At 39.8% G+C, this 12,681-nt stretch overlaps 1 protein-coding gene across 1 annotated transcript in view; it reads right to left on the bottom strand.

Annotated features, from left to right (window-relative positions):
- Positions 1-12,343, bottom strand: part of RAB11FIP2 (RAB11 family interacting protein 2) — a 41,983-nt gene extending 29,640 nt beyond the window's left edge. Inside the window, exon 1 of the mRNA XM_077823059.1 lies at positions 11,396-12,343. Coding sequence (XP_077679185.1) covers positions 11,396-11,748 — 353 coding nt within the window. The 5' untranslated portion in view covers positions 11,749-12,343. The remainder of the gene's footprint in view (positions 1-11,395) is intronic.
- Between the last annotated feature and the right edge of the window lie 338 nt (positions 12,344-12,681).

Raw genomic sequence — 12,681 nt, 5'->3', positions numbered from 1 at the left:
ATCCAGCTTCTCAGACAAGCAAAAGCTGAGGCAGTGAAAGCTCCCTCTTCTACACCATTTACTGGACAGGCCAAAATTTCACATGGGATTGTGGGTCTGGTTGTTGTTGGAGCACTCTGGAAGGGGAGAAGTAAATTCTGGCAAGAAAGACCAGGAAACAAAAAATTATACAAACTAAGTCAGTTTTTCCAAATTTAAGAAGTACAACCTCAGCAGTGATTAAGCATTCCCCCCCCCCCCCCCCAATAAATCTCAGACAGGAATATTGTATCTTTGACAATATTCTTGCAAGGATATTCCTGAATTTGCATATGTTTTCATTTAGGGATCAGAACATTACTGTAATTTTAGACTGACATCTGATGTTTATTATCTTGTTTTGTAACAAATGTCAAAACACACATTTAAGGTTTAAAAACAGAAATGTTAGTATATCTGCGTGTGGATCTTTTACTGTTTAACGTAAGCCAACTACTGAAATCATTATCACAAGTTAACTAATGCATGCATCCGAAGAAGTGTGTTTTAGCCCAGAAAAGCTTATGCCCAAATAAATTCGTTAGTCTCTAAGATGCCACAAGTACTCTTTGGATTTTTTGCTGATACCGACTAACATGGCTACCACTCTGAAAGTTAACTGATGTGTGTCACTATCGGTATCACCTGTTGTTGGCACACATACAGCAAACTATTTTGACATTCATAAAAGCCTGAAGGAGTTTCATTATAGAATGTTTACAACTTGCATGTTGCCTTCAGAGTATGCGCAACTTGCATTCAAAGACTTTAAAGATCTGCATACTAAAAAACTAGTTCAGTTGCGAAAATGAAACAAACAAAACAAAAAGTCCCTTGGAAAATAATAAAAGGACATACGGTACTTGATCCTGCACCCACTGAAGTCAACAGCAAGGGTCGCATTGATCCACTGGTACAAGACTAGGCCAATGGAGCCTGATCCTGAACTATTTACTCACGCAAAATTCTCAATGATTTCAGTGGAGTTTTGCTAGCATGAGGACAATAGGCTCAGACCTTTCTTCTTCTTGGTACAAAAACACACATTTGATTTTTATGGTGAATACAAGGTTATTTTGGTGACTTTGGAGACTGTATCTTACATTTTAGTTATAATGAAATTTCCATGAGAGAAAAAGACTCAATTTCTGAATTTTTATTCTGAGTCAAATATGTAATTTTTTTTAATACTGATAAGAATAAACCTTAGTAATAACAAATCTTGTGAAGAGTTCATTGTGAACAATCAATTCTGAAAGAAAGTGAATATCTCTTATTAGAATCTGTTTTTAAAGTACAAGGTTGTGTGCAGCAAACAGAGAAACAATGTACATAATAGGAAAAGGATTTGGAAAATAAAATTACGTTTTCAGATAGCAGCATATTGGGCCTGAATTATTAAATTCCATTATACTGTTGCCAATTTTTATATTGTAGTGTATTATAAAAGGTTATAAAACTTGCTATTTTGGTTTTGCTTACAGTACTTTTAACCACAATAAATGTTGCAGTTGACAGGATGCCATGAGCTTAGAAAGCCTGCACAAACTAGGAAAATGGCCAGTAATATGCATGAACAGGGACTTTTATTTAATAACCAAGTATTACTTCTATTCTTACAGTCTTATATAAACAGACTTCATACCAAGGCTCAACTTCAAGGGAAGTCCTACTGCCTTCTGCTTCAGATTCAAAATTCTTGCCCTCACCTTCAAAGATTCTGAAGACGATGCCTTTGCTTATATCATCTTATTTTTTCCTTACTCCTCCTTCCCTCTCTGAGTGTGCCTCCCATCAAAACAATTTTTGTTTCCTTTTCTCATACATTTCTGAGAGTCCTTATCATGGGCTTTTGCTCCTCCCACACAAGCTTTTGGTTATCTTGATTTTGTAGGTGGTATTTATTATTTGTACTGCTCTACTACACTCCAGCAGCCTTCTCAAAACATAAAGACTAGGAGACAGAAAGGTTCAAGACAAACTAGGAAAAAATCTTATTACCTAGCAGCCCAAGACAACCAACAATCCAGTCTGAACAAGCATGGCTATTTACTAACCACTAAAGAAATTACTTAAGAATCCTGTAATTAATAAGGAACCAACATCCACTATTCTGGCAATCTTCTTAATGACCCTCTCGATGCTACATATATAAACACCACAATACCAGGAGCACAGATCCTTTACCTTGGCAGTAGTACACTGGGAGGGTAAGGAGGTAACTAGTACATACTAATTAAGGCCAAATTTTCACATATACAAAAAGTCAAATGAGACAGCAATTCAAAACGTTCACTCAGTGTAGCAAGAGAGCTTTAAGCCCACTTCTGTTTTCCTGGATTTCGGAAGCTGTTATTTTCTCTCTCCTCATTTTCTTCTGATTCTGTTGGTTTCTCCAACTTACTTTTTTCATATTTGATACTGTTAAACTTACACACTTTACACCCTGCTTCCAATAAATCTTTTGTGTCCAATACTTAGTTTCTCTTCCAGTCATGGCGGTAGGTCGTATTACGGTCACTGTGATTCCTCTGTCTTCTCTCTCTCTCTTCTACCAATTGCCACAGAACTTTCCAATTCCAACATTTAATCCTGTCTCCTGTTAAAGGAGAATTGCTTAAAACATTCTGCTCATTATCTGAATAATAATATGGGTGCGGCAAAAATCTATGTACATTCTGTTACAAACCATAAAGTCTGTTACATATAGTCTCATACAACTCCCTGTGAAGACAATGGGAGACTTTCTATTCACTTCAGTGGGAGATGGATTAGGCCATAGAATCATAGAAGACTGTGGTTGGAAGAGACCTCAGGAGGTCATCTAGTCCAACCTCCTGCTCAAAGCAGGACCAACTCCAACTAAATCATCCCAGCCAGGGCTCTGTCAAGCTGGGTCTTAAAAACCTCTAAGGATGGAGATTCCACCACATCCCTAGGTAACCCATTCCAGTGCTTCCCCACCCTCCTAGGGAAATAGTGTTTCCTAATATCCAACTTAAACGTCCCCCACTGCAACTTGAGACCCTGCTGACGAGCATATTCAACCTGTGGCTCAGAATGAAAGCTGTCCCCCACCTCTGTTTCTTGCCACTGCCAAACATGCGAAGCAATGAAGTGATTTCCCCATTGAGTCCACTACTTCCCAAAGTTCTTCCTCTTTTCCCTCTCTGCCAATGAAGTATCTACTGTTTTCAGTTAATTTTAAATTTAGGCAAAGATTTTAAAAATAGGAATCTAAGGTCAGTTACCTAAATCAGGATTTAGATTTCTAAATTAGTTGGTTGATTTTTGAAAGTACCGAGCACGCACATAGCGTGACCACTATTCCTATGGTTTCAGTGCTTTGATTCCACACAGTGGCCTAGTGATTAAAAAGAAAAGAAAAAGAAGAAAGGGCTCAGCTAGACTAGCAGTTCTCAAAGCCTGTCCGCCACTTGTTCAGGGAAAGCCCCTGGCGGGCCGGGCCAGTTTGTTTACCTGCCACATCCGCAGGTTCGGCCAATCGCAGCTCCCACTGGCCGCGGTTCACCGCTCCAGGCCAATGGGGGCTGCGGGAAGGGCGGCCAGCACATCCCTTGGCGTGCGCCTGAACAAGCGGACGGACCAGCTTTGAGAACCACTGAGCTAGAACCACTGAGCTAGACCACTTACCAAAGAGGAAAAAAGGAGAGTGCCCTACACCAGCAGTTGCCTCTAAAATTACTTATAAATACCATCAAAATCCAAAACAAATGAGAGAGCACATGCAAGTTCAACAAATCTTTTAAGCACTAGACCATCTGCCTTTCAAAATAAATTGCTCCTAGTGGTAATCCTCACCGTCTTGTAATACTGGAGTGGTAGAAAGTGGGTTTTCTTGAGTGAACGTAATGAAAGCAAACCCATGCACACGCACATACACACCCGTCCCAAAGCAAAACCCATTTTTGGACTGAATGCAGATACGAGTGAATACCCCAAGTGTTTCCAGTCCCATCAGTCCCTTGCTTATAAGGGAACCATTTACAAATCAAAGTGTTTCCAAATCTTGTGCATGAGGATAAAGCACATGGGCATTATCCATCAGGTATTAGAATTTTTGCTTATATTTGAAATAAATGTTTACTGTCTCAATTCTAACTTCATCTTAGACAGGCACTGGAAGGGACATTTTAATTTATATTAAAGTGAATGCGAAACTAAAACATAACACCCAGTGAATCAGACATGCAAAAATCAAGGAAGTAAAAATAACATTCCCTACAATAATACTCCAAGAGAGAACAAGCAGAACACAAAGAATGTCTTAGATAATCACAGCTGCAACAGTATTTCATTTTAAGTTACTTGAGAGAATGATACCATAGCCTGAAAACTGGGATAACCACATTTTCTTGCAAGAAAACCAAATTTGAAATCTTCGGTGCTCATGGGGAAATGATCAGCCAGGATTTCAAGTATTCCAAGGACTGACTCGGCATTGGGAATAACTAATTTTTCCATTTAGATTAGTCCCTTCAAGATTAGGGTTTAAGTACCCTGAACATTTCCTCACACAACTTGACTAGTGTGATAATCCATAACTATCTGATCTGTAGAAAGAGGACTTCAGTGTCCACAGGTATAAATTCAACATTTTTCACTATCACTAAATTTAATTAGAAAAAATGTAGAAGGCTGTTTTCCTGGTAAGATGATCAGACACTGTATCAACAATATAGGTTGCATCAAATCAAAAGTTGATAAATGGTAAAATTAAGGAAGGAAACAGAACAAAGACTGTACTGGTTAGGGAGGGAAATGATGGGGGAAATTGATTCATTATTTATTAAAATAAAATCTAAGATATCATTGAAAAAGATATAAACCAGGAAAATATAAACATTATTTTCTGGAAACTAACTTAAGATGTGATACAGAGTTTAAAAAAAAAAGTATACAACAGCAATATCATGTCACCACAAAATAAATGGAAGTAGGTGTACTAGGATATCTTACTATGGGCTTGTCTATATACGAACTGGAATCAAAGTAACTAAATTGGCTTTAATTCACACCGTTACTTATTTCAGCAAAGACTATGCATGGACACTCTTATTTTGGAACCAAAGTAATTAAAGGTGTGAATTTAAATAGTTAGTTATTTCAGATTCAATTTGTGTGTAGACAAACCTCTAATGTGTGACTGAAATTGAAGCCTGAATGAAGTTCAGTCCAGATGAGTGTGTGACAAGTAATGAGTTAAAGGTTAGACAACCCACAGATATGGCCGGAATTATATCTGCCTCCCTCATTCAGAGTGCATGCTCCCACTTGTTACTGAAGTTTTCATTCAGGGAGTATTACTGGATCTTCAGTTACTGTGAAACGATCACACAGCAATCTGGGAAAGGAGCTTTCCTCTTTATCTGATCAGAATATTATGACTGTTTCTTTCAGAGGTGGACCTTGTTACTACCAACTATGCCTTTGTAACCTAAATATTGATATACTATAACGTGTTACAACTAAAATCAACTTGAACACCGAGTCTAGCACAGAACGCTTTACTTATTACTTGCCATTGACTCATTTTATAAAAATATAGAAAAAGCACCAATCCACAAAAAGCTCTGGGCTCCTTGCCATCATAGTATATTAAGTTGGTGACACCAGTGCACTGTGATCTGCACTCGTAGTCCATTTCCAAAACAACATTGTGCACTCCACCCAGAAGACACCTAATTCAAGAGATTCCTCCCTCCCATGGCATGCTTCCACAGCAACAGTCAGAGATGCTCAAGGTGCAGCCCCCTCAATGAAAAAGAGAGGGCAATGCCAGCAAGACAGTAACCATAACTAGCCATAACTTTTGGAGAATCATTGGTTTAAAATAGCCTGAATCTGTCAATAAGACATTCAGCAAAATCATTTAAACAGGCTTTTGAGGATACATGAACACAATAAAGGACAGGTGTTTGTGATGAGGGGATGTATTGATTGGAATTATTTAAGTTTTGGTTATTTTCGGAGGTAAAGGAGGTTGGGATGAGCAGAACATGCTGGCGACTATCTTACATGATGGCAAAGGTCTCTGGAGCCTAGGCTGGCTCCTTTTTGTGTATTAAATAAATAGCCAAGAGAAAAACTACATACTTTTCACTTTTGTCAATAGTACCTACAAATAATTTTTCAAGGTTAGGTCACAAAATGGAGATTAAAAAAATCCTCTGCAACAAATTTCAACATGTAAGAAAAAGTATAACGAAGAAAAGCTCAAGTTGTAATACTTCAGACAAGTGTTGCATCTCAAAGCAGATCATTTCACCAGGAAAAGTGGTAAAGGAATTGATAATAAATGGTTAGAAGACAACAAGAATGAAGAGGATGCAAATGAGATGAGTGACACCAGAAGTAAAAGTTAATGGAAAACCATATAGCTCTATGAACTTAAGGTATAGCACATGACAATAAGAGTTAAACACAGAAATGTAAACAACTACAATTAAATAATTTGCTACAACATTTTTAAAGAGTCAGTTATTGGAGATTATTGTTTTCATGCTGGTTCAGGAATTTATAGTCTTTTATTTTATCATGTTATGCTTGTCAGGAGGCCAGAAGACTGTGGGCAGAAATGACCAATAGATAAGTAGATGTATGTACATATGCTTTAACACACACACACACACACACACACACACAGAAGCATACACACCCAGATATTAAATACAGAATGCAGTGGCAACAGGGATGTATTTACTTTGCAGTAACAGACAAAAAAGCTGCAATGAAAAACTTGGTTTATATAATGGAAATATAGGCATAATTAGAGCCTTGCGCAGATACAAAAATGTGGATCTACATCCAATCCGCATCTGCCAGGATCAACCCATGCTCCACTAGCCATCTTTTACCTGTATCCGCACCCACATCCGCAAGCCGTCTCACAAGGGCTAGCGACAAGGGGTGGGGGAAAGGGAGCAAGGTCTTGCAGGCAAGAGGCAGCGCGAGGGTGGGGACTGGGGGTAAGGGGCAGCATGGGTGCAAGGTCTTGAGGATAAGGGACAATGTGGAGTGGGGGCTGGGAGGAAGGGGCATCACATCGTGTGCTGTTCCCACAGGCAACGGTACACGGCAGCAGCAAAGCATGTTGCATTCCAGTGGGGTGGAGGGTGCGGTCCCGGGGTCCTGCCAGCGCCAATCCCCATGGCCGGGGGCAGGCCCTGCTGCCCAGGAGAAGGCGGGCCAGGCCTGGGAGTGTAGCCAGTGCTGCTGGGCCAGACCATAGTGTGGAGGCTGGTACTGCCCAAGCGACCTGAGCTGCTGGACAGGAAGCGGCATGGCAAGTGGGTGCTGGACACTCCTGACTCCAACCTGCTGCCCAGCCCCAGCCTGCTGGTCCCGAGCACGCTGCGCCACCCCCTGAACTACCTGAGCTGGAAGCCAGGGGCCAGGTGCCGCTGGTGACTAGAGCCCTGTGCGGTTGTGTGCCGCTGGTGACTAGACAGACCCCTGTGTGGTTGTACCTGCATCCGATCCACTATCCGCAACAATGGTCCACGGATATGAAGCAGATATCCATGGATTTGCAGGGCTCCAGGCATAATTACCATACTTGCTAAAACAGCTTCTTTTATGAGGATATAACACAGAAATCTTAAAGAGACCTTTAAAGGGCTATTCTAGAGATATCCTTTAAACAAATCTGACTATTTCCCAAGATTTTGGAACACTAAAAACACAGCATATTCAGCCTGGCTACCAGAGTGGATCAATACTCTAGTTTTTCATCTCTAGAAATTTGCATTCAAATTTATCACATGAAATGAGTCTGATGACCCAGAGTAGTTCCAAATGGACAGAAAAGCAAACTACAAGACCACCACAGCATAACTGGCACTTTCTCACCAAGACAAAGAAAGAATTGGAACTGGGGTGTTACATGTTCATTGCCTGAAATATCAAGGAGAAGTTTGGAAAGTGACTGCCTGAGTCACAACTGGATTTAGCCATTCCAACAACTTTCATTTTTATGAATGTGAAAAATCAATTGGTAAAAGAAAGAGTAAAGATATTGCATAATGGCATGTAAAGATTTTTTTTACCATCAAGTTATAATAAACATTGTGTTTTATTTTCTTAAATCTTTTGCCAGAAAAAACAAACATTAGAATACAAGATGTGTAAGTCCTCTCACCATGCCTCTGTTTGAAAACTTCATTGTTCAAAATATATATATATATATATTTTTAAATCACATTTTCTCTAAGGTACAACAAGTAGCAAATAAAAAATCTAAATGAAAAAGTCTATTTTTTCCTGTCATGTGTTCTTGAAGCTGCAATGAACTTGTAAATATACTAACAAACAAAACTGTATGTCATACACCCTGCAGTGTTCCTAGGAATGCAAAATCAGCTGGTAGCCTTCACTTCTCATACCTATTTCTATAAAGCACTGAGGAACTGCTGACAAGGTTCAGCATTGTGCAGAATATTAAATATCTTTTTTGTAATACTCTAGTGACTCTTGAGTCTGTCTCTTACAATGCCATATGCACAGCTGCGTTGGAAAGAGGAAGCTATTAAATATATTAAAAGGTAGAAATATTACCAGTAAAGACACAATCAAATAACTGGATCTCATTTATCCCCAAACACACTACACTAACATAAGAAAATCACTCTCGATGTAATAATACCACAAGCCTGTTCAACATACCTGAAAGCAGAATCAGAGTTAAATAAACTAAATTAGTGCTTTTGAAACAATCAAAATAGCATTGAGGCATCAGACTTATTTGTGGTCAAGAACAACAGGCCTGACCCTGAGATGTGTTAAGCATCCTCAACCTTCACTGACTCAACCAGTTAATGCTCATGTCGGAGAACACTGTATTTATTCTAACTGCCAATGTGAGGTTAATAGGATGTTACACCCCCAAAAAAATCTTTAATAATAATAAAAAAGCCAGAATTTAAAAGAATGCTTAAGATTATTTCACTTTGTTAGAGAGCCTGCCTTGGTGTACGTATACCTGAAGGTTTGTTCTCCTCTCAACAAATATGCCTAGATCTCCAGTTAACAGTAATCGGAAATAATGCTGACATGTATGCATTCAGATACTTATGTAGAGACAGTAAAATTTGCAAAACCACCTGAATGTATTAGTAGCCTAAGCCAAATTAGGGCCAGATGGTTCAAGCTATGTAGGCACCTAAAAATGAAGAAACGTGCCTACTACGTACTTTTGACAATCTCAGCAGGTGCGTGTCTGCATCTTTAGCCACATAAATATCTTTAAAAATCTGACCCTAAGTCACTTTTGAAAATAGTTCATGGTTGCTTTTGAAAATTTACCCTTTGGCCCCAATCTTGAAAAGTGTAGTTTGTAGGGCACAGCTGCAGCTTTGTGGAGCCCCACTGGCTTCAAAAGGGCTCTGCAACAGCGCACCAATCTCTCACATTTTACATTATGCAGGAGAGGGGCTTCTTCTCAAACTTGAAAATAAAAGCTATAAAGATACAGAACATATGTAAACTTGTGCTACCCATAAATACACAAAAAAAGAAGTATCTTGAATGTTCATTCAGTTATCACAAGGATCTTATTATTTCAGCGCATACAATCCTGGAAATCAAGTCAATTACATTTTCCGGGAATAATTTTGCAATACTACAGTTCAACCGTTACTTTCAGTTAGATTATAAAAGAGACGTGAAAGTACTGTGCAAAAAAGTTGCACTGCCCCAAATGGAAGGAGGGATTTTTCACAATAATTCCGGATTGCTTTATATGCATCTCATTTTACCTTTTCCACTTTATGAACATGTATTTCCACTTTGATTTACTTAAATCAAGTTTTTATATTTTCTGTTGTCTTGTTTTACTTTGTCTTTCATTTCATCTTTTTGTTTTCAATGGGACTAATCACATCCTTAAAGGTACGCATGTGATTAAGTGTTTGCAGCACAGGGTTTAATCATCACTTCCAATTATAGAACACTTAATAACACTTAAGAACTAATTTTGAAGAAACAGTGAAACGTGTTTGAATCAAACTGAAATAGAAATTAGCACACCATTAAGGTTATAAGCATTAGCATCTATTTCAGCGGAACAGTTGCAATTCTTTTGGCCTGCCTTTAAAAAGAGAATAAATTTAAAAAACTAACCTATGCTATGATTCTGCAACTGACAGTCTGAGCAGACATCTACACACATGTAGAGTTAATTGCAAAACTGGAACTTTAGATGGTTAAAACACAAACAGCAAGTCCAATTTACACACCTAATTTATGGCTTGTCAGTTTTTGAACTAATTTAACTATATTGATTTGAGACTGGTACAGTTAAAGTTATATGACCTCTAGCATGGATATAGTCATACCAGTACAAAGGTACTTACACCAGTACAACTTATTCCCATATATTCAGAAAAATAAGCCACACTGTACCAATATAATTGGGTCCACACTAAGGGTTGTACCAATTTAACTACTTCGGTTAAAAAAAAAAAAAAACACCTACACCTTAATAAAAAAAGTTAGATTGGTACAAAAAGGGGGTTGTTTACCAGGCCTTAGGATACTCAGTCTTTAAATACATAGTGCATTTACTGTGCAAAATGATATTTATAAACCTAACTTTCACATTATTTCCTTTGAGTTCTAGTTGCAGAATTTGTTGGTTAATTAGAGTTTTATTTGGGTGCTGCTGAAGGCTACTGCAATAGAAGATACTTCTAGGAACTGGACTAACATGAATAGACCAACTCCAGTTTGTCGCTAAGGCCCAAACCCTACCATACAAGTTTCTCTGCATGGGCCTGCAGTGCAGAACAGTTTGCAGGATCAATGCCTAAAATTCTAATCAGAATCAGAAAAGTACAGTACAGCTGTGGTAAACCTTAATTTAGTCAAAGTTCATTCAACACTAAATAATAAATGTGGAAAATTTAGAGTCGCTTAGTTTTGCAGAATATGAAGACTGAACACTAGATTAGACAGGTTGATGCTAGACATATGCTTGAATTTAAGGACTTCCTCAGTCAGAAATATAGTCCAAACTGCATGCCACAAGTTGAAAATGGTTGTACAACTGAGTAGTATGAAAAAAAATTAAAAATAAAAAGTAAGAAGATGTTAAAAATTAATATATTTAAAAATTGTAGACCATTTTATTATCTATGGTCCCACTCTGTCAAGGTGGGCCCATGTGGTCACAAGAAGTCCTACTGACTTCAATGAGGATACGCCCTTGAAGAGCTCATTGTAGGACAGAGGCTTATGATACATCGGGTAACAAAATATAATCTTAGATACCTGTTAATTTTACTTTAGCTATAAGGCTTCTGATCTGCAAGTACATACCTCAAAAAACACAACAACTATAATACAAAACATGACTTACTCTGTTTTTCTTCGTTGCTTGTCCTCAAATATATCATTTAGATTTATTGCCACCTGTCCCAAAAACTTATCCAGCCCCACCAGCGACCTGTGCATGACAATCAGGTAGAGGATGTATTTCTCTGGATTCCCCTGCATCAATAATCCAGGGAGCTCAAATGAGGCCTCTTCTTTCCAGACTGGTTCTAGGGTCTTCTCAGCTACCGAGGTGGAGTATTTTTCCTTGCCCAGTTGTATAATAGTGTAGGTATCGTTGGTGCCATTTTTGCCTTTTGGCTTCAGATCTTTGGCTTGAAGAACTGTAACCTGCACGTGGGTTGGGAACCACTTCTGGGCTTGCTCTGCCAACATCATCCTTGAAGGGTTCAGTAGTAGTAGCAACAAAATAAAGTCTGTAAATCTCCTAATTACTGCGTAAGTGCACTTAAAATGGGGATAGCTATGAAAGCCTCAGTGTTTTTTTCTCTAAATACTTCTTTGGTAGTTTTGTTTTTTTGAAGGAGAGAGACTAACCATTGCTTAGATTTTCCCTCCAAAGAAGTAACACCTTTAGCTCTATTACTAATTTTTGAAACAAAATTCTCTATTATGTTTTTCTTCCACAGCAATTAATCAATCCACTCTTCTTTACTCAGCTTCTCCCCTCACACCATAAAAAACAACAACAACAAAACCAACTCCCATATCCTTTCATGATAATCCTGAACTTTTAACAATTTCCCATTCCCTGCAGGGCAGCCTAATGGGGCATGGCAGGTCCCTCCTTTGCAAAGGGAAGGGGGCAGAGGGTGAAGGACTGGGGGTTTCAAGGGCTGTAACCAACTCTAGCCTGCAGCTCCTCTCACCCACAAACTCCCCCTAGTGATAAATACACCCTGGTCCCCCCGGAAACCATATCCTCGCAGGAGCCCCAACCTACCCTCCCGCATAGATCATCCCTGCGTCTGGAGTTTGGGGTCCCCTTCAGCAGCGCTCCACCACCATGCCCCACTTGGTACTGGGAAGCCCTGGGGTCCCCCCCCCCGCCTCAGATGTGGGAAGCCCTGGGGTCCCCCACGCCGTTCCCCCCACCCCCCGACGTGGGAAGCCTGGGGTCCCCCCCTCAGCTCTGGGAAGCCCTAGGGCCCTCTCCCTCCCCGGCTCTGGGGCGCCCTGGGGGCCGCTCACTCCGCCCCTCCCGCCCCCGGCCTGTGAGGCTCTGCCCCCGCTCTCGCCGGCCTCCCGCTGGCCCCTTACAGCCTCGGCGCCTCAGTCCCCAGCCCTCCCGCGGCGGAGGGGGGACGGGGG

This window comes from Eretmochelys imbricata, chromosome 7, assembly GCF_965152235.1.
Source record: "Eretmochelys imbricata isolate rEreImb1 chromosome 7, rEreImb1.hap1, whole genome shotgun sequence".
Taxonomy (NCBI): Eukaryota; Metazoa; Chordata; order Testudines; family Cheloniidae; genus Eretmochelys; species Eretmochelys imbricata.
The sequence above is the reverse complement of the archived record's forward strand: the minus strand, read 5'-3'. Positions and strand labels throughout refer to the sequence as shown.